The 26,563-nt window shown below is 40.4% G+C and overlaps 1 protein-coding gene across 13 annotated transcripts; it reads right to left on the minus strand.

Moving 5' to 3' along the window:
- On the minus strand, positions 1-26,563 carry abi3bpb (ABI family, member 3 (NESH) binding protein b). Of its 13 annotated transcripts, XM_067501081.1 has the most exons (23): positions 26,231-26,561; positions 20,977-21,156; positions 17,511-17,579; positions 17,281-17,413; positions 15,918-16,099; positions 15,647-15,690; positions 14,865-14,895; positions 14,345-14,422; positions 13,785-13,859; positions 12,233-12,430; positions 11,318-11,395; positions 10,689-10,856; positions 9,177-9,242; positions 5,649-5,717; positions 5,461-5,577; positions 4,827-4,916; positions 4,482-4,691; positions 4,237-4,342; positions 3,138-3,217; positions 2,894-2,923; positions 2,641-2,799; positions 2,432-2,554; positions 1-2,153 (listed from the first exon to the last, which is right to left on the minus strand). In XM_067501081.1, the coding sequence occupies exons 1-23, from the start codon at positions 26,316-26,318 to the stop codon at positions 2,038-2,040; spliced, it is 2,490 nt and encodes an 829-aa protein (XP_067357182.1). In that variant the 5' UTR covers positions 26,319-26,561; the 3' UTR covers positions 1-2,037. The 13 variants fall into 13 exon arrangements, with proteins under 13 accessions (XP_067357182.1, XP_067357184.1, XP_067357183.1 ...); XM_067501083.1 differs by lacking the exon at positions 10,689-10,856 and having other exon boundaries at positions 26,231-26,563; XM_067501082.1 differs by lacking the exon at positions 13,785-13,859.

Raw genomic sequence — 26,563 nt, forward strand, 5'->3', positions numbered from 1 at the left:
TTAAAAAAGGAATTAAAATTGTTTATTGTTTAAAATCAATGTAGAAACAAACCTATGGAGACGACCATTAACAGTACAGCCTCAAGTTAATGTACATTCCTTACAATGATCCCTTTTTACAATAATGGGCTTTCAGGACTACAAACAATTTAGTTTTATGTTCACAAAAACAGCATCTGACCAGAACCGGATTAAAGACTGACGGAATTCCCTGCATCAGATTGTTTCCATGTCTACCTTGTTAGTTAGTTCAGCTGTTTCTGAAGGAAATCTGGTTAAAAAAAATCTGATATTATATCTATGCAAATACATTTTCTAAACATCTAAGCTTCCTCTGGTTTCCAGGACTTATATAATTTGGGAACATACAAACCTGGTTGGTAGTAGAAAACAAGTCTCTGTCTGCAGGAATTATTTGTTGTTTTTCTTACTTTGCATATGCTTCATAAAATGCTTTTCCATCTTAAAGTTATACACTTCAGTAAATTTGCATTTTGGCATTAATTCCATGCCTAATGTAACCACATCTGACCAACTGAAATGTTCCCAGATGACCATCAGGTCATAACTAAAGTTTGGACGTTCATTATTCTTACACAAACCAGATTTAGTTAACAAAAAGGAAGCAGTTAAAGTGTAGATAATTATGAATTTACTGTCAGGCTGCATTGTTCGCTTTAGCATGAGACAACAAAAACAAGAGCACATTATAGTACAGTAAAAAACAAGGCCACGATGAGGAAAATGCATCCGCAAAAATGTACTGAATAAACACATTCTCTCCATATACATATAAATACATTTCTGTTGTGCAAATTGCAAGTGTAGGAGCCTCCTGCAGGCTCGTTTCCGTGGATGTGCTGATGTGTAAATGGCAAATGTGGGGTTACTGCACCAAAGATCAGGCCTGCACAATGTGTTGTGTTTTAATGATCCCAGCACACATCCCAATGCAGAGGACCAGAGCTGCACGGATTAGTTAGTTTAGAGATAGGGCAACTGATAATCAGCCACTATTTTTCATTATAGATGATTTACAGCTTCTCAAACTTGAGAAATGGATTGAAGTAAACTGAACTGAGTAAGTTTTGTGACATTACATGACGTCACCTTGGGTTCTATGAAATATGGACCAGTATTCACCAATGAGGGAAAAGAAAATCAGCAGGTAATGAAAACAATGGGCACGTTCAGCTCGATGTTACACAGAACAGCACAGATTCATCCAAAGTATTTGTACATTTCTAACACTTTTTAGCATTTTGGATTAGTAAGATCCTTAGAAGGTCTGTTGTAGTAGCCTAATGTACGTATGAGGCAGAAGAACAGCAAAATCCAGCAAGTTTATCAAACACTGTACTGTCCACATCCCTGGTATTTCATAGCCACATAGTATCGTAGCTATTTATAGATATGATATGATATATGATATGATATGATAATGGGCAGGGTGTCTGAATTTATGGTTGTACTTTGAAAATCTTCTGCAGAATGACTCTCACAGCAAATCAACAGGAATGAGTTCAACACAAAACAAATGACATGATCTGAAATCTACACCAGAGGAACAACAGGAGCATCAACATCAAAATAATCCTGTGTTTTCTTGCCTGTGGCCTTCGTAAAGACATGTTACCAAAGACTTTTTGATAAATAACATCTCTCAAGTTATGAAAATAGTATCCAGGGAGCCAGCTTCCCATTATTTTAACACAAAATAAAGTATATCTAGTGTGAGTTTGTTTCCAGAGTAACCAAACCTCCACATATCTTCCTGTCCTATCAGTTTAGCCTTGTTTCGATAAATAGTAAAGACGAGGCATGTTTACTATTACATATTTCTTTAAATGGTTTCGCGTTACAAATTCCCTGACAAGTATCTCCTGTACATGTTTTTACAGCACTGGGTAAGATGGTGGAAGCTGTGGGGGTTTGGAGCTCTGGCAGGCTTTAAAGGATCCCTCCCGATGTCGCCATCCAAGCCTGGGCGACAAGTCCTCTTCTGGGCTTCTCTGAGGACGACTGTGCAGAATCCATTTACCATTTTCCAGGGATGGGTGTCCCACACTCGTACCATGAGACGTAGCTGATGTGGGAATGTCCTCCTATCTGGCCGAAATGGACGGGCTCCTGACGGAGGGCTCTGTAGAACCCTGGACCGGATAGAATCAGATTTAATGTGAAACATACTTTGCATTTGACTCAGTCCAGTTATACAGAGCTTGTTCAACCCGATTTAAATTTCATGAAAACATACTGTCAAAGTACTGTCCCGCTGCTATAAGCTGTATCGATGCCAATGATTGTAGTCATTTAAATATCCCAACAAATATTGTGTGCATCTTTATGGTTCCTAATAGCTTTTGTGATGTTCTGTCATTTGAGCTGCAAACTTTGGAAAAGTCAGGATATTATCAAATAAAGTATTGACCTGGTCTGGATGGCAGCTGGTCAGCTCTGAGCTGTCTTCCCGTTCGTCCATCCAGAAACGAGTCCACAAACTGACAGTGATCCTCTCCAAAGCCAGTCTGATCCCCAATGTTGTAGAATTTACCTGCACAGGGAAGTGACCAAATACAGATGAGCACCAGGATAAAGTCAAAGTCCAGGAAAGGCAGTAAATCCAGCATCTGCACTCACCGTTCAGCATGTCACTCAGGTAGATCTTGTACCTGAGAGAGTTGCACAGCTGGACACCAACAAACTTCCGGTACCAGGTCCTCTTCACATACTGTTTACCGTGGCAGTCGGAGTGTGAGTCCGTCTTGAAGGGGAACTGAGTCCAGATGGCGTCTTTACCTTCAGAGAAAGAAGGATTTTATTTTTTCTGAATCTATACTGTATTAATTAACCGAATCATGGAGATGACTGTGTGGTGTTGTTTTAAACTTACCTGAAACATTCTCGCTCACTCGTGGGTCAGCTAAGAATGAAATAAACAAATATTTAATGTCTAGAACAAATAACTAATGCAACCTTCAATCCAGGTATCTCCACTATAAAACTTCCCCAAATGCAGATTATACTCTGTAATGGAGGTCTTTTCTAATGCAGTGCTGAGTAATAATGATGACAACTGTGACTGATTATCACTGAAATGATTTAAAACCTGTGGAAGGACAATCTTCCTGCTGTACCTGACTCTGTGTTGAAGGACACTGGTTCACTGGAAGGACCTGCACCCAGCTCGTTCTTTGGCTTCACTTTGAACTCATAACTTTAAACAAACACAACGAGAAAATCAATCAACTTTTTCCCACGTTTCTTCAGCAGAAAGTCGAATCATGAAAAAAATAACCAATTGAAACCAGCAGTTTCAATGTTGTGATAGTTGTCAGTTTCTTGTTAATTATTAACAATGAAGCCATCAGTTGTAGTCCCAGTTTGTAAAAAAAAACATCTTTGAGGTACGGTCCATCACGGAACAAAGTACTACTAAAATAAGCAGCACAATTTGCTCCTATTTATAAGACAAGTGTCTCCATTATGACTTATGTCTATTTTCTTTGCTCTTCTGCAGCTGCTTTACTCAAAATTCCACAACATTGACTTTAACAGTTTTCAGGACCTTGAACAGTTATGAACGTCACATAGCATCTTCTCCTCACCTTACAGCTATGTGCTTCTGGACACTGGTGGATTGACTCGTCCACACGTGCCAGACTTCATTTCCAGCCACCTTCCTTCACACATAATAGTTTTCCCATCTACAGGCTCATTAAAAACTCAGTGTAACGAACTGAATGCTTATTTTACCCTCCAAACGTCTGGCTCTCCAAACGCTCCGCTCGACTCTGTAATTGCTCCACTGCCTCGGCGTGTTTGGACAGCTGAACGCACTGCCATGGCAGGGCCGTCTGAGCAGGAAATAGCAGATCTCAATACTCAGAGGACACATGCAGAAATATTTGAGGAGCTGCAGCAGACGCTGTGTGACGAAGGGATTGGACATTTTATTTTGGAGCTCCATTGTGGACCCTTTGGGGTCTCAAAGCTCAACGCAGAGTGCTGCATGGCTCCAGGTTCAGCAACAGGTACCACAGATCTGAATTATCTTTGCTTCTAGAAAGATGTGCTGTGGTTTTGTTATTGACCTGCTCTGCCTTCAGTTTGGTCTTGGTTGTGACCACTTTAGGGCTAATCAAACTAACTCGGGGAGATAGGGTTTGGAAAGAGCATTAATTCATCTAGGACAATATGTTACTACAGCTGTGGACAGTTTTGTGTCAGGCATACCTGCTTTCGGGTTTGAGGTTCTCTACAGCAGTGTGAGTCTGGTTGGTTGTCAGGATGGAAACCTGCTCACCATCAGGACTTTTAGCGGTGGAAATGACTTCATACTCTATCGAGAGGACAATGAAGCCATGAAACGAATGTAAGACAAAGTGTTTGCAAGTTTTTTCTGTCTTTCTGTTGATTCGACCACCTGCAACAACTAAACACTATTAAAACTCTTCCATATAAAATTTCTATCTTTGTACCGGTGGTGTCGTTGTCGGTTTTCTCCCAGTCCAGGATAATGAAGGACGGGCATCCCTCCACCGTCACCACAGTGAGGTTGGAGGGCGCAGTCCTGGGTGGAGCCGTCACGTTCACCTCACCATGTTCATCTTCAGGGAAGTAGTTGAGGGAAGAGGTGATGGAGCAAGGCTCATCTGGTTTCTTGCCTGTCTGGTAGACGACATGAGGTGCTATGGGAGGAGGAGGAAAATTATGAGTCTATATCTGCTTGAAAGTGTCAGAGCGCAGACACTGACAGAGTATGGGCTTCAAAAGTAGGTTTGATGTGGTCTATATTGGAGCTTAAGCCAAGTATAGTTCCTTACCCACGTAGCGTTTCTTTCCCATGGCATCAACATCTGAGGTTGGTTCTGATTTGAACAAGTCAGAGTCCTCCCAGGTTTCGTGTCGAGTCGCTGAAAGATAAACATGAAGGCACAAAGTTTGAAACCACCATCTCTCAAATATTGCTTTAGAGATGCAGAGCCAATGGTTACAGTACATGTTATATTGCTGCAGTGTAACATCTGAGAGATTTACTGCAGGTCATACTAAACATAGAACTGCTTTGAGATATCGTATCTTTTTACTGCTTCTTTTTCATGTAGGAGTTTTCTTTATAAAAGAATAGCATGAATAGCATGTTTTTTAGGGTTTCAAGGCTACACACTACACTCCTACACTACACTACACTCCCAAACATCTCAGTGAGATGCCAGCACTGGTCCCAAAGCCATAATCTTTATAACAACCAACTTTACCGGCTTTTTGGAAATAAATGACATTGAGGTTCTGAATGCATGACTCAACTGTTTCCTGACAGTTGTGTATGAGCCTGCTGATGGTGTGTTTTCATATTAAAGCTAAAACTCTGCATCATCTGACCTTTTGCAGCTTCACACCAGCCAACAAGCAAACTTGAACTTTGCTGCAGTTAAAATGAAGTGGAAACTTTCGCACCTGCTGTCGGTGGAGCAGTCGTGGTCTGTTTCCGTTCCTGTTTGGTGGGCTTGACCGTGGCTGGTTGGACTTTGGCATTTACGTCAAACTTGGCTTTCTTGAAGTTGTTCTCCTTGTCTGATGGAAAAGGTGGAACTATAAATCAGTGGTACATATGATGAATGACTTAAAAACAAAACAGAACTTACGTGTTTCTCCCGGTTTTTCCACCATATTGGTTTTCTTGATGACTGGTCCTGATGGGTGAGCAGGGGATCCTGGGAATGAAACAATATATCACATTTTATTTTTACCTGCAATTGTATGACTGTTTTTATATTTTATTGTCCAATTTTATTGCAGTGGGACAAGATGCTCGTTGGTCTTTTTAATGGAAAACAGTGGGGCACTGTAGCTTTTACCAACATTCTTACTGTGCAATGTGCTTTATTTTCTGTACATGACAGAACAGTCTTTGCCCTAAATCAAATCCAGGCATGTCTGCCCTGTCTAAATAAGGCAAAGAGCAAATGTTTAACACTAATTCTAGCTCTACTTTCTACCTATTTTTGTCTCCTGAGGTAACACATCATACCCATTTCCAAACGCCAAATGAACCTGAAAACATGAAAAATCCTGTGTAATTCTACGGGGTTGTACAATATGGGTTTTTCGGGCTCACGTCCAGAACCTGCAGTCAATTACACCCCCTCTCTCTTTCATTTAGGGAGAAGCCAAAATTCTTCACAATCAAGAAATTGACCCGGGTCCAAAACTAAATAGATTAAATGCAAAGCCAGGAACATGAAAGATGATGGAGTTCTGAAACATTTTAGCTCGTAACATAAAACAATACAGACGCATTCCTTTCAATCAGTCACATGTAAATATCTATGATGGCTGACAAGACGCCAGGCTGCCTATAACACTGCGTTCACATCAATATTTTCTGTTCTTTTAGAAATAATGTGCTTTAAATGATTTGGCCCTCAAAGAGCTCTTTTGTTTTCTTGGGTTAAATACATATTATTCTTAAACATAAATTAGAAGCTCTGTCAACAAAACGTGGAGGCATTAGATGTTCAGTCACAAAGGAGCACTTTATGCTGGAAAGTCATAGTGGAAAGTGTAATTATATTCCATGTTCAGCACTGCCTTATGATTACAGTACACAACTAAATTAAACAAGTATTGGTATGATTTTCTCTGTTCACACACAAACAATCCTTAAATAAAAAGCAAACCAAGGTTTCCACATTCTGCCTGATGCACGCCATGCTGTCCAGGTTGCGTGAGCTTTTCTCTAAACACACCATCTCTGGAGCGACACGACTGAAGCTCCTGGCGCTTACAATGCTCGCAATCAAGCAAGAAGCAGCGACTGAAGCATGTGGACCCTTGGTAGAATAATTGAAGGAGGGCTAAAATTGGTTCGATCCAGACTACAGGTTTGTCACATGGTAATTATAAACACTTTCTGCTTAAATTCCTGTGGCGACTAAAAGCACAAAGCTCGGCAAAGTAAAGATCTTAAAAATAAGATCACATAGAGCACATATTTTCCACAGGCTGTGCCGAAGCTGGGCCAAAGCTTCCAAGCTGATGGCTGCTGGTATTTTCTTTCCTGGTCCTTGTAAAGTTGTACCTCTGGACTTTTAACACAGCCAAACCATGCAACTGAAGCGCCAGTCAACATATGGCACAGCAAGTGCAGACAGGAAAGATTCATGCCGTTACCAACCATAAAATTGCTCTTCCATGGTGGGACCCAAATAACCGAACACATCAGCGGATTCTGGCTTCTTGTCATCCAGCAAAGAGTTATTCATTGCAGCAGGGAAAGCATTCAGATTAAAAACTGTTTCTACCTTTTGCTTTGTCTGAACAATGAATCATTGATGCCAAAAAGTGTCTCAGACTCTGAGTATTCCACTGTTTAGCACAAAGGCAAAGTGTCCTGGATCAACCTTTTCTGGATGCCAAGAGGAATAATTTTAAAAGTGGATGTCACCAGAAACCAGCTCATGCCTCCTGCACAGGACAACTATACTGTCCATGATAGCATGCACACGGTGAAAGAAACATTTCTCGGGTCATAGTCTTGAATCTGAATGTTTCTAAGCTTCCATCGTTCTCTATGTGGATCAGGGAAAACTGCTCAAACTGCATCTGGATTCAACACTCTGAAGGTAGTCTGGGTTCAGCTGTACATGGACTTTGACCACATTCTCGAGAGTAAAAGATTACCTAACTCCACCTTTCTATTGTCTCAAGCAGGCTGCCAAACAGCTACAGTAGGTCTTTCATCTGCAGAGGAGTAGGTGCAGCACTAGCCCCGGTTTCTCATGCATCAAATAAAGGTATTGTAGGTTTTCTGAGAATAATCACAGGCTATTGTAACCACCTGGACGAAGAAATATTTCATGAAACTTCTGATTTATAACTTAATTCCCAAGTTTAAATTCAGCTGGCAGCCATCTTTAGACCAGGAAGCAGGACTTGTTTGTGCCGATGTAGCAAACAAATGCATTTATTTGTCCAGATGGTTTGAAAGAACAAATTCGGAAGGAAATACCTTCAAATATTTCCCAGTGATTATCGTTCTGACCAAACTGTTTAATGTGTCTTAAGAGTCCAGCATTGAATTTGTCTTTGATGGGAAATTGAATTTAGTTTTTGTTTGTTTTAAACATGTTTCACTATATGCTTCCTGCTGAATAAACTAACAAATAAACATTTACACAGATTATACTGCTCTGTAAATGCATACTGCACAACATTACAGTTGATATGTATCAAAACATGACAGCATTTACCTCCCAAAGTCTGCATTCACTGTTCAAACGGACTGATTTTATATTTGAAATGTCAGGAAGGTCCTACTTCTGTTTCCAAATCAGACATAGATGAACAAACACAAAAAATTGACTAATTTCTTTGGACAATATGTTTGTTTCAGAGATTTAATTGGATTTTTGGTCTAAGTAAAACCTAATAACCTAATAAACCTAATACAAACTCAAGTCAAAGGTTCCATAATTGCTATTTGATGATGGTTTACTTTACAACTTTAAAGAGACTTAGCTGCAAGACTCCAAAGCTTTTGTCCTAATTCTTGGTCGCAAGATAAACTTCAGTGATAACCAGGAGTAAATTTGTACTCATATCACAGTTTTCCACTGGAGTTTATCGCTTTGAAATTATTTATTCTTCACCATCTTAGAAAGGCTGAAGACGTGATTTAAAGGTCCAGAAGAAAACCTTTCTTGCAATGTTTATCAGACTAAGCCATCAAAACCTTGAGTAGCAAATAGAAGGAAATTGAGCTTCTGTGGGAACAACTCAAAAACCACAGAAACTCAGACGTCTAAATATCGATCTACCGCCACCACAATGAACACACAGTGACATAATCTGCTGCTGTGACTGGACTTATTTAACCAAATCAAACAATCAAGCTCCAAGTTCAACATCCACTTGATTATTTGAAGAGGTCCTTGCCAGAAGCTTTGCTGAAGACCTGCAGAAGCTCGACTAGAAACAGCAAACACATTGGACAAAAGGCAACAGGGACAGACAGACCAATGGGCTGATGAATGGATGGACATAAAAGTATTAATAAACAAAATGGATGGAGACAGAAACACCAACACGAGCTGCAGTGGAGGGGAAGATGCTGCGGAAGCGACTGGAGGGTTAATGATGAAACACAGAGAGACAAACGAGGTCTTTTTTACCCAGTGGAGGCCTGGACCATATGGCTGGTTTGGGTGGGGAAATGCCCCGGTGCGGCTGCCCGTTTACTGTTGGGAGAAAACTGAGTGTTATGAAAGGAAAGAAACTGTCTCTGACAACTGAACCCAACAAAAGAACCACCACTCAAGCCTTTGGGACCATTTTAAATACAACAGAACAGAAATCAAATTATAGGATGACATGACTACTTTGTTCATGACACTCGACTAAAACTAACAAAGATCTGTTTGTTCATTTCCAATAACTTTCTGTGAAACCTTGAGGTTTATTTGCACTATCCCCCAAATCCCCTGGTTTCTTCTAAGCCGGCTGCTGACGGTGGATGGTGTATTTCTGAGCCCTGTGTGATTGCATTAAAATGATAGGAAAATAAGTTTAGGGCAGACTTGTTTGGTTGTTCAGCTGTGAGGTTCATTTAGCAGCCAACAGTGAGTCAGCAAACAAGTGGCAAAAACAACAGAGTGCAACTGTTAAAGTGCTGAAGACAGATGTGAACCAGTGTTGAAACTAATTTGAGGTTATTCTCTTTGCTTTCACTTGGCATTAAAAGAATAGTGAATGATGCAGCAAATCAGCTGAGACAAAACCAGACCCGGTGATTTCAACACCGAACCTATGCCAAATAACAAGGAACAGACAACCATGACCAATCACAAAACCCAAGACCTGTCAAGACCAGTCACAGTCAGAGCGATCAGTGTTTAATCTAAGCCTTCCAAAAGCCGAGTCCAACACAACAAATGTGATATCTGCACTCCACATTTGGGGTTGGTTTGGACCATTTTCCCAGGGTGGCACTTTACAAAGCCTGGTGTGTGTCAGAGGGGAAAGCTGACGACTAAAAGCATTCGTCAAAATGCATTTAAAAGTAAAGATAAATATATTATTTGTGCTTAATATATAAATAAATTTTTTGTATACACTTTAAAATAACCTGATTGTAGGCTAATGAACCATTTAGTGTGTTAGAGCCCTTTATTTCTTACTAAATACTTTTTAGATTCAGCTTTCAGCAACTGCCAAAGTTTAAAACAAAGTCAAATGTTGAACTGAAGAAACAATAAGTAAAATGTCTGGATTTGATTGAAAACTGGTGAAACCTAATTGAAACTTAAATTATGTTAAATTCCATCCTCTCTGGAAAGTTTCCGTTGACCTGCTGTGCACCTGCCTGCTGCATATTTGAATTAATTAACAGGAACTGCATTCAATGAACACTGTTTCTCCTCACACCTATCCAAATAAACGTTACTCTTTCCCTGAAATTGAAAGTTTATGGATATTTCTAGAAATGTTATAGTAAAGGCACATAAATTAGTCACTTGAGGGCATACATTACTGAATCAGGAAACAATTTATCTAAATTTTCCCCAAGGAAACATCAGGCTTTGTAGATTACACAAAAGACGGCAGTAAAAGTTTTAGAGGGAAGAACCAAACTGCAAATGATAAAAAAGTGAGAAGACACAACAAACAGGCACAAGGAGGATTACCCCCGAATGTCCCAGAGTTTGGTGATGAGTTACTGGGTCTATAGGGAGGGCGAAACTGAAAATGGGGGCTTCTTGATACAGGCCTCACGGATCTGGCGATCGTGGGAGCTGCTGGGTTGTAGGGCTGCAAAGGCAGTGATGGGGTCAGATTTCTTGTGCTGCCTTGACCTAAGAGATCAAAAACAGTAGCAAGGCCCACGTTACAATGTGATATTGTTTTATCTAAGTTGCCAGTGAAGCGAGCTCGCAGCAGCCCTAAGCGCCAATGTTAGTGATGGATGGTTTGATGGACCATTACATTTAATGCAATTCTCAATATGGGTACAAATGGGCTTGATGGGAACATGATGTGTGTTTAAGCACATAGAATATGGGACACCACAGTGATTTAAGCTGCTGATAAGCTTTGACGACACAACCCTGACTGTAGGATTGAGCGCTGCATGCAGACAGTGGAGGCCATGGTGGATGAAATGTGTTTAGAGCTGCAACTTCTGGTGCTAGCAGCCATTCCTGTGAACAAAAACTGCAAAGAAAAAGCTGCACATTTAACTGGATGTAACTGGAAGCATGAGGCAAGAAGATGGTTGCAGACTGACAGCAGAAGAAGAAACAGAGGTTATTATTACCCCAGTTGTTAGTTTTGGCCCTCTCATTGGCCAGAGCCGTTTTCAGCAGCGACGATCCATCCTGTGATTTGCCGAAAGCTGTGAGGGAAAAAATGGTTTAATGCTACAAAGGCCCAGATGAATTTAATTTAAAAGATGGTCCACAACCTGTTAAATTACAGTAATGTGATACTTCTTTGTGTGGCTACAAAGTGAAACAGAAAGTAAGCTGCAAGACAGCTGAAATGTTTCAATTTTAAAACAAAAATGGATATTCAGCATACATCTTCTTTGTGAAGAAATGGTTATGGAGGTGCTACACAGAGACGGTCGACACCAGAAAGGGTGAGAAGGGTAGTGTTCTGAGTTATTCAGAGTTAAAGATGGAAAAAAAGACAGTTTTGGCATTTTATCATACTTGTTTAAGTATTAAATGTTAAACAAAAGCCAACTGACAGACGTGTTTTAAAGTGTAATTGTTTGCAGATGACGCTCTTCTGTTTCAGGGAGTCTCACAGAGAGCTCATTAGACGCTTCGAAACAAAGACAGATTTGTGGGTTCAGTTTTTCTCAAACCACCATCTATTTTCCATTTGGACACACATCACCATTACACAACGTTTCATCTTCAGTTTGAACAAGGAGGTTCAGCTATTTGAAGAACACAATTTGCTAATTCTCAAATATAAAACTACTTAATTGCCTATAAAGTGTAACTGTTTGCAGATGTCCGATTTTCATTAAGGTCACAAAGAGACACTGTTCCTGATACAGCAGCCTTCCTTTTAATATCAAGGTTCTCATTCTGTTACTATCTTCTGTCTTCCTCAGAACCAAACCTAATTTCACTAAGATCCAACTCTAGTCTTCCAAAACATCCTAATAATTAAAAAAAAAAAGAAATAATAAAAAGGAAAGTTGGAAGGAGGAAATTACCAGCAGGGTCATGAGGCTTCTCAGGTGCATTAGCGGGCACCTTAGTAGTCAGGCCCTGAAGCGATTCGCCATTGGAGGGTAATTTAGTAAGGGGTGTGGTGCTGGCACGAGGTGCTTTGGTGGGCACCAGATGGGGGAGGGCAGAAGGAGAAGAATCCACTGGTTGGTTGCTGTTGTTTCTAAAAGTCTTTCCTTTGTCTGGAGCAAGAAAGGAGAGCGGAACTGTGACCATAAGACTATGATTATTTTAGGAGTAGTTTAAGATTTTAAATGTAGTTTTAAGTGGATTTATGGTAAACATACTGTATTATGCATTTTGATTTATCTCATTATGGTCAACATAGTATTATATAAAAGTATCCAGATACATCTTTTACAAAATACAAAATTTTCCTTTCAACCAAAACTAGATTGACTCTAATTCTGATAAAAAGCTGTAATCTTGCTGCCTTATTCTTTGAACATATTGATCATATTCTTGGAACATGAATTTAAATTGTGCTTATTTCAGGCTCAGTTCTATTTAGCAGCATTATTTTTACTTAGGCTAAGGGGGTGGGAGAAAGGTACATTCTGGTTTTGATACTAAATCTCTGGTTATTTCAAAAGATACCCAGTTAGTTTTTCTCTAATTGGAAACAAATGTCCAAACAATTAGGTTTTGTTCCTAAGGTCTTCTACGTCATTGAGACGTTCAGAAGACAATGTACTTGTGTATTCTCAGTCAGAGAAGACAGAAGTTTAGGGTGGGAGGATTTTGCAGAACGACTTGTGCTGGCTTTCCCTAATGGGAAAGTCCAACCACGTCTGCGTCTGAACTGGTTAACATGCAGTCCTGTCATGCAGATTGACGGAACACGGCACTGACTTCAGAAACAACCACAGAGAAAAATGAAGACAGGGAAAGATGGACAGACAAGATAATTGAACTGATAGAAGATGGAAGAAAGAACTGAGGCTTGAACTGTAAAAGTTCCTCACAAATGGAGCCTCGTATGTTTAGAATTTATCACCAAAGGCATTGGATTGAATTCATTTAAATAACTTGTTTGGTCCAGAACTGAATCTTAAAATATTTTGCTAACTCTTAGATGCTGCTGGACCAATCAAAAGTTTGTGTTGTTTGGCTAAATGTTCCAACCAATTTAAAATTGTAGTACAGAACTTAAAGTTTCCAATTAATCTTGGACTTATTAGAAACTGGGACAGAAGAGCTTGGGACAGAAGAGAAAACAGAAGATCAATTCAGTGTAAAAGACAAAAAGAAGAAAACCAGCGGCTCACAAATGCTTTCAGTGCTCAGGTGCAGCATCATTGCCATTACAGTGTGGTTCAAAAACAAGCCGTAGCTGCTCTCAAAGTGAACTTACTCGTACCGTCTGAACTCCGGTGATGTCCTCTCCACGACTCGCATCGACTTTCTAACTCAAAACATGCTAGCATGCAGCCAATTACGACAGCTGCATGTCCCAAAGCCCACCCCCTCCCAGGTGCATCCCTGTGTTCAGCCGAAGCAGGTAAAGACAAAAATAAGAGCGTTTTTCATTTTTACCGAGTGAAACATTTGGCCATTTTGGCTCAGCAGAGCCAGGAAGAGGCAAAGTTTCCTGCTGGATCTCAGGTGGTGCTGTGGGAAATAACATGTTTATAAGAGGAGGTAGGAGATAATCATGAGAACAGAAGAAGGGAAAGTAAAGAAACTGTAGATCTTTGGGAAAATCTGGTTACTATGAAGCTGGTGCAGAGGTCAGGTTTGACTGATAAGGATGAGAGAAAGCTGGTTTCTGACTGAGGAAAATCAAATTTTTGTGTGAAACAATTTAACAAAACCGTAACACCTGTCCCCAATGAACAGCTACCAAGTGAAGCTAAAAAGTCTGATTTTTAGCAGTAATTCTATTTAGAAAATAGCGGATTTCATAACCTGCATTTGACAATAAGCAAAGTATTTTCTGAGGCTCAGCAGCCTTTTAAAGCAGTTTTTATAAATCAGTCGAACCCTAATAGGAAACTGTCAAACTCATTTGAAGAGTCAAAGTGTCTTTTCAGCCCTGAGCGACAATAAGGTGTGAGTGTGTCTGTAGAGAGAACAAAGAACGAAGAGATAATCACCAAAGGATGTGCGTGGAGCTCCAGGGAATCCTGGATTTTTGATAGTAGGGGGTCGAAGAGTCGTCTGGTTGCGAAAATCTGCATATAAGTTTTAAAAAAAATTTTTTATATATATATATATATATATATATATATATATATATACATATAAATATATATATTTTTATATAATTTAAATAATGTGATTCTCTGCATTATGATCACTAAAAAATGGCACAAAGATTTAACTTCCTCCTGCAGACTGAAAGTGTTTACAACCAGCCAGAACATGCACAGACACCAGAGCTTTTATTCCTTTTTGTTACTGTCCCCACCTTGGACTACAGATGGGGGTTTACACAGAACTGTACATACCTGCACAACAATTACACAGATTCCTTGATGTCAAGCAGAAAGACATGCTGTCTCAACAAGTCTGATAATACTGTAAGTTATTTAAACACACACACACACACACACACACACACACACACACACACACACACACACACACACACACACACACACACACAGCTCTTACCAATACGAGGGGGGAACAGATTAGGATGTTTCTGAAAAACAAACAAACAAAAAAAAGTATTTGATTTGTCAATGACAATATTAAAGTATTTTCAGTTTGAACAATGAATAAGTAAATAAAATGTATTATAAATAATGAAAACAATATTATACAAACACATCTGCAAGAAAAGAATAAAAATCAAGGTGGACTCAACAACCCTGGAGGGCATTGATGTAACATAGTTATTCTGTATAGAGAATATAAAAATTATTTTTGAAAATAATCACAATTTGTCTTTTACTGAAAAAGGCTTTACTAAAAAAACTGACCTGATATTTTAAAATTTGAATATTACTATTATATATAACAAAATTAAACGTCCTTTTTGATAAATAGATTTAATATTTTGCACCCCCAGGCTTCCATACTGTGCACTGAATAAACGTGAGCCCATATTTTACGTTTGCTCTGACACAAGTGTGCTAAGTGTCTTAGTCTCCCTGAGAGACTATAAGCTAACTACCTTTCACCTTGTGAAGAACACACACAGACATGTGAGTCTGCTGGGAGATCATCATCATCATGCTACATACATGTGCAAAGACCATGTAACATGTGTCGGGGCCCAGAAGAAGTCAGACATACCAGGATTGTTTGCAGTGGGTTATTATTTTTTGAATAGTGAAGATGGTGCATGGTTCAGCTTCAGTCCAGAGTCTGAAACCTGTGTGTTCAATATGCATGGAAAGATAAACATAGGTGTTTCTGCTTATTTGGGTTCAGTTCAGCGGGTTACATACCATCGGCTTTGGGAGGGACTTGAACGGCTTCTGTGCATTTTTATCTGTGAAGTCCAGAAAAGATGGATGGAGATGAGTTCAGGGAAGTGAGTGAGATGTCACCCAGGAGGCTTGTTGAAGAGTAATCACTTTAGAAACAACTTAATGAGATTTACAGCACATTAGAAAATGTTATGTTAGTTAGTTTGAGATGATGTATCTGTTATTAACTGGGCATTAGCAGGCTGTAACCTCCTCGTATAACTGAAGGGAATAACAATCTGCTCCTTACTGCCCATGTTGGTGTTGTAGACAGCCGGTTTGCTCCACGTGCTGCTGCGGTCGTCCTTGTTGGAGCGCACACCGAACTCGTAGTTGGTGTTGGGCTTCAGGTTGTCGATGACCGTGTCGCTGGTCGGGCAGGTCTGGTAGTTCCACTTCCTGTTCCTCTCTCTGTAACGGATGGTGTAAAACCTGCAGACAGAGCGAAAATAGCTCTCTAATCCTCTGCTGCTTAAATCACTATTGATTATCGTTTCTTACAGGTGCAGCAAAAGGTTAATGTAATTAAATGTCAATAATAACAGTCAGTGGCACAAAGGAAGAAGTCCAAGTGATCAGGGTTGGTGCTGGAACTTGTGTTTCCACAGACTTAGCCAATTTCTTACCCTCACCCTCATTGTCATGTGCAGATATTTTAGAAAGACAAAATTGGACAAAGAATTTAAATTGGACAGAGACTCTTCCGTTACAAACATTGTCGTCTAATGATTGGTTTCATACTCGAGGAAGTCGCTTCATCCTGGAAGGTCTGTGATGTGGTTACTGGTGTGTTTCGGTTTGGCAACATATGAAATTCGTTGAAGACTTCCACTTCCTGACATTCAGCGAAGGCTTTGTATGGCTCAGTGACTTTGGCCGTGACTGAACCTTAGTGCCTTGCTAATGGTCCTCAGGCTAAACCAAACCCTAAAGCACAGCTAAGGAATGAATGACATCCACAAACCGATGCCAAGTCTTCAGCCTGTGCGGTTTCCTCAGCGTGGAAATGACTTCTCCCATTAGATATTCTGGCAACGTTCACTTCATAATGTCACGTTTTCAGCCAAGACTGCACAGACGTGGCTGACACTGGGCTCTAATAAGGCACCGAGAGTGGCAGAAAATGCCTGGGTCAAGCCTTCAGACAACTTCTCCAACACGTTGGACACGGAAGGAAAACAATCCATATTGTTGAAGGCAGGAGAAAGAAAGAGCGGATGGAAGTAGCTTCCCGGCCTTTGTAAAATCACTCAATGCACTCAAACGATTTAAGGACAGAGCAGAAAAAGAATTTTCTAGTTGACTCATTCATCTTCTTGATTGTTTGAAGGCTGGTCAGTGCAATTTGCTCCAAGTGAAACAAGTAAGACATTTTATACCCACGAAAGGCTGTGAAGCTCTGTTGTCCTGTTGTGTGAAGAATAAAGGGATTGTACGAATGGCTTTATGATGAATGTGTGACATATGTAAGGTTCCTGATTTAAATCGACTTTACACTGATCTTTTTCAAACTGCAGTGCAGAAATGTACAAAGTGTCCATTGAATCTTTCCTCTTTAATGGTGCATTCAACTGTTCTCTCGAAACGTGACACTAGCAGTTGTGTGCTCTCACCCGTCCTCCAGACACTCGTTCATGATGTTCCCCTCATAGGGCGTCTTCAGGTTGTTTCCCCAGGACAGAAGCACCGCTGTGGGGCTGATGGAGTCGATCATCAGGTGGAGCGGCTTCTCCAGGTTCACCTTACCTGTGCACACAGGTGGGAACAGAGTGAGACCTCTTGTCAGCCAGATCAACATCTTTACTCGTACCGACAACATCAACACAGGAAGCTGTCGACTCACCTGTGCAGTGTTTCTTCACATCGTTGACTGGGATTGGCTGGACAGCCACCAGGTACTTGGGCTCCGCATCTGAAACAACGTGTAGAGTCAGGTCAGTGTTGGAGGAAAGGATGGTTGACTGCTTCACTAAGTACTACAACGACTACTGATACTGTAGTACTCCTGTACAGCTCCACGCCTGCATAGGCAACTGTGACTCAAGCTACTAGAAATGCTGCCACAAAAATGTTCGCATGTAGCATCTGAACTAAGCAAGTACTACAATTTCTGAAGCTGCTACCATCACATCTAGTACTACGTGTACTATTTACAGAGGTACCTAAACATGCCGTTGTTTGGGGGCTCTGAGTGGCAGAAACATGTGAGGAATGTTGGCCATTGTTATGGAAATGTGATGATGATATTGGGCCCATTAAAACAGCCCCCACCTAATCGCTGCCTCCACCCCCCAACACATGTGATCAATTACTGAGAAGGACTCTCTCTGCTGAAACACGAGGACGACAGTTCAAACATCCACATGTGAAAACACTCACAGCTTCTTTCATAATAGTCTGATTTTTATCCAAATAAAACCTCCTCTCTGCTCACAGTCAAGTCCAGTTTCAGGTTTCACCAAAGTCCAGCTTGATTTTGATCTGATGTTCATTAGATTTGCTTTATTTTTACAGGTTGTTTTCCTCTTTTGTGTATGTTTCATCATGGATAAAGTAGTTGCAAAGTAAATATGTGACCACCTGCACGGGAATAACCTGTTTCTGATTTCCAGTCATGATTTAAAGTTCATCACAGTACAGAAACCTGGTGTTCTTCTCTTGACCTTTAAACTCTTTGTGGTGACAGAATGAGCAATGAGCTACGCTAATGTGAATGTTGACAGTCATTAAAGGCCTCGGTTACCTCCATCACAGACTCTTTTCAATTGTCGCAAATGATTCATGGCTGTTAAAATAGCAGCAACAGCAATGCAAAGATTATTTAAAGCCAACACACATGAAAATAGAAGAACACAAACAAACAAAATAATAATTACTTATTCCAGACTTTGTTGTAAATTAGATGATTTTCAAACTAAACTCTGAACTAAGTGGGACTTATTAGACCATCTTCAAGTAGTTTTTTCCCTAAAACAAACTGTGTCTGGTTTCATTCATCTTCTCCTGAAAGTTTATTTCAGTTCCTGTGCCCACAGCAGGTGGAAACATGCCTCCCTCCTACGTTCCCTCCTGACCTCATCAATCTCCGGTGCAACCAAGATCATCCATGACTACAACTGAGAGTCGTTTGTTTTCTCTTTAGCTGGGATTATCGAACCCTGACAGAAGGGGGTTAAGAAAGTTCATTTTTACTGCAGCTTAAACTTCTGAGGGCAAACTGCCATATTCCCGTGATCAACATAAGCAGATCGACTGTCTTCCTAATTTAGAGTAAAATAGTTGATAGATGATACAGATGATGAAAAAGTTTGGTTTCTTCTGGCCTCAGTTAGAGGAAACATTAATACAAATCATCAGCTTAAAGCAAAAATCCTTCTGCCACAATTTAATACTGAAAACCGACGGTTCCAAACATTACTAAATCCTACTAGGTTCTAATGAAATAAATTCGTTCAAATGTCATTTATGTGAAGGAACACAAACGTTAATGTGAGGAAAGTCTAAAGTTCAGAAAAAGAAATGACCAGTGCAAAAGTCAAATGCAATAACTGGTCCCAGTGATTCCGTTTCTTTATTTGCACGCTACATATATTTTTCATTTGCTTTTAACTTTTTAAAAAGATCTTTCTAAATAACCCTTGCACGTAAAATATTTTACATAATTCATGTTTGCTAGAATTTCCAAACAAACCTGCAAATCCGATTTTGTGCTCTCTTGTGAGAGAGTGTAAATAAGGGAAACCAAGAGCTTCCCTGTAGAGGAAACAGTGAAGCATCTACTCTCCCTGCAGCCATGTTTGTGTCTCATGTGGCAGAAAAACCCCAAACCCCAAAACCACCGGCAGCATCAGATTTAAAGAGTCAACACTGCGGTCGTCCTCCTGCTCTCTGAGCTGCTGATGGATGGTTCTCCACTGAGACCTTTTAACAAGGAAAGTAAACACCGCACGAAGTGTTTAAGAGCACCTCTGACACCACAGCCCCGCCCAGGCTGCTCCACTGTCAGGCAGAAACAGCAGCGACGAGAGACGAGCGAGGAAAATGAAGATGGAGATTAAATTAAAAGTCTTCCAATGAAACAGAACTTAAAACTGTTTATATGTGTTTATCATTTATCTTCTGCCTCTAATTTACCCACAGACAGAGTAAATGCAACGTGCAGGACTTGGATGTTTGATTTCCCAGTAGCACTTAAACCCCTCGCCCTACACTCTGCCAAGAAGTATTAGTGAATTATTCAAATAAAGGGTTCAGTAGGTGTGTGGGTTGTCGGTGATGGGTCCACCAAATGTCAGCCAGGTTTCAACACAAACAGTAAAAAGTCTCTCAGCTAAAATATCTTGAATATATAATCAAGTCATCAGCCTTTCATAGTTGAAAAGACCTGAAGAAAAACACCCAAATCACCTAATATCTCCTCTCGTTAACGTGGAAACGTGAAAACGTGTCATAGCGAATAGTAGCAAACTCTAGAGACACCGGTGCTGATGGATGGTTTTCGGCAGTTTTAACCCTCTCACTCTAACCGATGATACGCTAACTCACGGACATCCCATCACCATCACTTTTGGAGCTTGCTGGGATAAAAACTCTTGGCTGAGCTTCAGAAAAGGGATCAGAACCACCTGCTGCAGGAGTCCCCTGGTTCTCAGCAGCTTCTCACGTTCTGGTTTTCCCCAAAAATGTCCATGCAGAATCCCACAGTTTCCCACGGGTACCGAGATTTAGACACGGGGAGTTGGTGTTCGCATAGACAGAGAGAAACGAGGACGTTCCGTCTCTCAGTGAGACAGGAATGTCTTAAGAAATATGGGCCATAAAAGTTCTGCTATGCTGCAAAGTATTTGTGCAGCTTCTTAGAAAATGCTGGTGTCCTGTCAGGTCTGTGAGAGGCTGAAACCAAAAGAGGCTCCATGCAATAGCACTTTCAGATAATGTTCTCACTAATTCTCAAACTAATACACAGCAGTTCACTGCAGGTTTTACTGACACGACTGAGTCCACTACTACTGCAAACCTGACCTCCGAGATCTGTGCTGTCACTTTGTGTTTGTCTTTGATTTATGAAAAAAGCACTTTAATTGCCTTTTCTAAAAGTAGATAAATAGTCACAAATAGTCAAATATAAAGTACAGAAGCCCAGTAAGGACACAAATAATGAAAATAAATTACATTTGAAAAATGTACTCATATAAACAACAAAAAGACTATGTTTTTAAAAAAAAGTCTAAATATTGTAATATATTGTGCAAACATAAGTGCAGTCATATGTCCTCTCCTGGTGTCCAAAGTCACCCGTCCCGTCTTACCCATCTCCGTCTCGTAGGGTTTCCCGTTCTCCGGCAGCGGGATGAACTGTTTGGAGAACATGCTGCTGCCGTAACCCAGAATATATCCCTCCAACTTCACATCCGGATTTGGACGCACGAACTTCATGACAATGGTGTCGCCAGTGGCGTTGATCCGAACCTTCATGTTCTGACGACGAACTGAGGAGCAGAAGAAGAGTGGAGAGAGTTTAAAGAAAGAGAAGAAGAACTGGATCAGAGGGCTGAAGAATTAAAGTGACGGATGTGAGATAGATATTTTGAAAGTAACTAACAGGTAATTTGTAGTTGAGTGAAGCATTGGTTCATATTTTGACAATATTGATATAAGATTTAGTTAAAATTTACAGATTTTCATCAGCTGTTGATTGTAAAGATATTAGGTTTAATTTAAGTTTCTGATCTCAGGAAGTCTGCTTGAAAAAATTATTCCATCTGTGAAAACCAGGAAAGGTTTTTTCTGAACCGTTCAGCCATTTTTCTTCCCTCGTCTGTCGCCGATTGAGCTCTGTACAGTGTTTCTATTCACCGAATTGTTGGTGCAGTCACGATGCTTACAGCACAGCTACTTGAACAAAGGAGACCAATCAGCTGCAGACCTCAGCGTTTGAGTCCCTCGACTTGTTGTAACATTTTTCTTTAGTTGGAGTTAAAGCTTCAGTGTCAGGAGTTTGGCAACTCGGCAAGTTTGTTTTGGCTCGGGGAAGCTGAGCTGGGGTCAGATAAAGAATTACACAGTACTGTTAGTACTGCTGCTATAAATACTAGCACCGTGTAGAGCACAAATGAATCCATGAATCTTCACAATGAAGTGATTAGGCTGAATTGTCTCTGGTACCTGATTTAGTTCATTTCCTCCTCGTTAAAAGCTTGTTAAAACCACCGTGTGATGCATTCACTTACATTAGGAAAAAAGTGAACACGTTCTGATCATTTAAATGTGTTATTTGTCCTTTTAATTCGTACAGCTCGACGGCATCTTTCAGCGTGAAGGTAAAAACATGGTTTCATGTCACTTGTGACATGAATCTCTCGCCTGGAAGTCAATGTCTCCATGCATGAGTGTTAAATATGAGTTGCCCCTGGCGGAACAGTTAATAAACAGCAGCTGACGTCTGCCTCTGCTCGCTTCAAACCCAACATCTTGGTCCACTTTAAAAATATTTTACAAGTAGAGGATGTTTCAGCTCCAGAGCTTTCTCAGAAAACCGTTTTTATATTTTCAGGACTCCGAGACAGAAAACCATGACAAGGACCAGTTCAATCTGAATGAAGACATATGACAGACAGTGTCATTTTGGAAACCTCAACCTCGTCCATTACAAACCTCCATAGTTCTTTGGAAAACACGGAAACAACTGCAGAACTTCCCTGAGACACGTCACATACTTATGTCTTATTCAGTATCACAGTGAATCTGTGATAGTTCTGTTACCTCTAAGGATCATTTGACTGAACGGAAACACTCACAGGCTAAAAGAGAAAATCATCCCGAGTAGCATGTGACTGCTTCCACAACTCGCTCCTACAAGATGAATTCAGAGTTCATCTACAGTTTGTTCTGGGTTGACTCACCACAACAGTGAGGGTCATAAAACACCACACACCAGTTTTACTCCTCACATTCCTCTCAAACTCCTTCATGTGGCTTCATGAGTTTTCAAAGATTTTTAACAGCCAAAATATTTGGTCTGCTTCTGACTGAGTCAGTGAAAAAAAAGAAAAAAGCTCCTGATGTTTATGGTGTGGATTCTGCCCTGTTCTTGCCCAAAAGAAGCTTTAGGTGCCTTAAACTGACATTAATATTTTGTCGTATAATCAGCCGCATCAAATGTTATTATGATTGTTCACTTGTCATTTGGAAAGTTAAGATAAAAATTTAAGGACTTTTAAGCTATGAGATTGATTCACTCAGAAAAAGGCAAAATTTGTGTCTGAAACTGTCACAACGTGTAAAGTTTGAATTTTTGAATTTATGTCAAATATTTCAGAGACATTAAATTATAAGTTATATCTTGGGCAGAAGAGAATCATTTGGATGCTGAGGTAGTCGACAGTTTTAATGTTTTTTTCTCCAAATTCAGTTTTTGATGAAATGTTCATTTATTTCCCATTTTTAATATTGCAGGTATTAAATCCACACCTGGATTTCATCTGGATCAGGGAATGTGTGCATTCAATGATATGGAACAACAAACATTTTACAGTTTGAGGCTGATCTCCATGTGAGGAGCTCTGTTTATTTAGCTGATTAAGGTTCTGCAGCTGCACAGTGAAACAATCAGCTCTAATTAAGCGTTACAGCCTCCTGCTCGGATCAGAACTTCAGAAACCAGGCCTGGCTCCTCTGAGACACTGTGCTGGATGCTGAGCACGTCCGTCTGTGGGACATTTGCTGCTGCAGATCCATGTGGACTAGACATGTGGAATCCTGCAGCTGATTCTTGGCAGCAGCGCTCGGCCTGTCGGAGTGGAGGGACTGAACCTCAATATAACCCCCCCGCCTTAAAAATACTTGTGTTTAACACAGAGGAGTTGTTTCTGCAAACAGCCGGGACCATATCTGCAGCTGCAGAGTGAGTGCGACTTTATTCTGTCACTGGAACAGGAAAAACCTGAATCCAGACTCAGAAACAGACTTTAGCTCCAACACAAGAACACATCCTGCTCCTAGACAGTACATGAGGCAGTACTGCAACAAGAAACTACTTAAGGACAAAGAATGAACCCTAAGCCAAAACAAAATGTACCACAAAGAATTTACACTTAATCTTAGTATTCCAAGTACCACAAGAGGTGTAATGAGGTCAAAAACCCACATATTACTGTGTACTGCAAACCACTGTGTACAGTGTAACCAACTGTGCACCACAAAGAAAAAAGTCACAAATACTACCTAAAGAACTATACTAAGCAACTAAGTATAAAACAAAGTAACTGATGCAAAGTACACACATATTTTACCTTAGTACTGTACATGAAGCAGTAGCACAGAGTAAAACTTTTCTTTTGAACTAAATGCACTGCAATCAAAATGTTACTCAAGGAAAAGACCAACAGCATTAGTATAAAGTTTACTTCAAATGAAAATACTTAAAATACAAGTACCTCAAAATTGTACCCATGTGCAGTACTTTGCAATACCGAGTGACAAATCCAATAACAAAATTACCACACAATGTCATGAAAGTACCAGAATCAAAGAGTACCATGAAAAATCAGTCCAGGAACATCTACCATGCAACATCTACAGAAAGTACTGCAAAAACCAAAGTACTCAAGTATAAAACAAAGTATAAAAGGAAGCAACAACTACCAATGACCCTGAAGTGCACAACAAAGTAAAATTAAGTGCAAAAGTACCTCAAAGCAGTAAGAGTAATAAAGTATCACAACTAACCAAACCTACTACAAAGTGTAGTACTGATATACAGTATGTCAGTACACGTGCTCCGCTTTGGATATGGGTAAAGAAAGAGACACGCAGGAAAAATACTACAAATGAAAAGCAAACATGTTACAGTGGATTATTAGATTGTGGGTGATGATGATAAACTGTGGCGAGTCTCTCTGCGCTCAGACGCCTTTTATGGAAAAAACCCAGGAAAGCAGAGGAGTGTGTGGATGTTTCTGTGGCTGTAAACACAGGCAGCCTCCAACTGTAAAACAGTGTGATGGAAACTAAACGTTCCTCCCTGACGCAGCTCACTCGCTTTCATCTCTGGACTAATGAGCCACTGCTGCTGGGTTCACTGGTTTCACTGGGGTTTGGTGGGAAATCCCAAACTGTAAAAGCCTCTTCACACCAGATGCTCCCAGTGACGTGGAGCCCTTCTTCCCAACTTAAACTGGGAAAACCGAACGAGTCTAACAGCTGGATGTGGGCGTGTCCTCACGCTCTTCACAATTTAAAAAGAAAAAACTAACAGAGGAAGTAAAAACCAAACTTTATATAAAAAAGCAATTCAGGATTTCACACGCTACTTCTTTTACATCTGTTAAATGGTTTGGACACAAATAAACTTCCATACAAAGCAAGTAACTGTGAAACTGTGCAGAGCCCATTCGCCTGGACTCTCTCTCTTTGTTGTTCTTGGCTGACTCTCGCCCAGTGAGCTAATGCTCTCCGAGCTGTCACATCAGACCACCGTCACTCTGACAGCTCTTCCTTCTGAAGAAGGGGATTTTATCAGCTTACATAACCCATAAAAGCTCAATGAGGCAGAACAATCGCAGGTTGAATCATGAGTTATGTTTGCAGCCCTCCAGGCAGACGACACACCTGCCTGCAACACCTGACCGAGCAAACGTCACAAATCACACGGTAAACTGAAGCCACTTCAACCTGCATCCGACAACCATAAGACTTTGAATCAGAGTGTGAAATGCACGAAAGACATTTAGCAGAAATAGTCGAGTTTAATCATTTTCTGCAGCTTCAAAACAAACTTTACAGCCAAAGATGCTGACTCAAGGAAAATGTGCGCGAGAAAAGAAAGCGCCTGGTGACAGACTCAGACGGGCTGCACAGTTTATTACAAGCCAGTACGGAAGGCAACTCGTGACAAAACTAATCTCTGGATGCAAATTTGCTGATTCTCCACATTTTTGAACATTTGTATGCAGCCTTTGCTCTTTTCAACCACAGTTTGGTTCGAGTTTTACTAATTTGCTTAAATTCTAATTACATTTTTGCATTTTATTGATGTCTCATTGTTTATTGCTGTTGTGTGACTTTCCCCATTTTCAGACATTAATATCCCATTTTCTTTCGACTTACAGTAACTGATTTGCAGTTATTTTTGCACTTTTATTATTTTCACTACTACTCATCATAGATGTGCATAGTTGGCCAAAATATCCCATTTTAACACGTCTCTACTTATGTCCAATTTCCTTCTCCTGTATTATTGTTAATGTACCCATGTAGCTTCAGCCTACACTAAAGAGCTCAGCACTTCTGATCATTTATTTTGAAACCTATTAGAATTGTTTTGACTTTGTTTCCATATATGAACCTTTATGCTTCTTACTTTCTGATTTCACCCAGGTGTCTCCATCCTTAACTCCTGCCACATTTCTTTTTACAGTTTGACATTTTCACAAGATGCAAAAGTAGTTTTGTACTTTTAAAGGATCTTTCTTTCTATTTTTCAATTTAACCCCTGAATTTATCCCTTTACTTTAGCTTTTTACTTTGCATTTACCATTACCATTCTGCATTTGTTGCACTTGCCTCTGATCCTCTGTGCTGGGATGCCGTTGATGACAGTCGTCCCCCCAAGCAGCAGCAGGAGGACTCGGAGGAGAGCGATGCCTGCCATGACCTTTGCTTCAAGTTCCAGCACACAAGGATGAAGACGAGGACGAGATTTAAAGGATGAGGAGCGGCCAGGAGCGGGACAAGTTCACTAAGAGTCTCTCCCTGCAGGCGTCGGTTGGTCTTAGGACTTGTTCAGCTGTCGGACGTCCTCGGTGTGGAGAGGTGGACCACCAAAACACCGGCATCTATAGCCTCAGCAGTGGGGTGTGGCCTGGATAACATCACCAACCCCCATACACTGCATAC

This window comes from Channa argus, chromosome 4 (genome assembly GCF_033026475.1).
Source record: "Channa argus isolate prfri chromosome 4, Channa argus male v1.0, whole genome shotgun sequence".
Taxonomy (NCBI): Eukaryota; Metazoa; Chordata; class Actinopteri; order Anabantiformes; family Channidae; genus Channa; species Channa argus.

Excerpts from the sequence above, each read along its gene's own strand:
- abi3bpb (XM_067501081.1), bottom strand. The coding sequence starts at position 26,318 with ATGGCAGGCATCGCTCTCCTCCGAGTCCTCCTGCTGCTGCTTGGGGGG. Across the intron at positions 21,157-26,230 it reads CCCAGCACAGAGGATCAGAG|TTCGTCGTCAGAACATGAAG; the intron begins GCAAGTGCAACA and ends TCTGCTCCTCAG. Across the intron at positions 2,555-2,640 it reads CCTGAGTGACATGCTGAACG|GTAAATTCTACAACATTGGG; the intron begins GTGAGTGCAGAT and ends TTCCCTGTGCAG.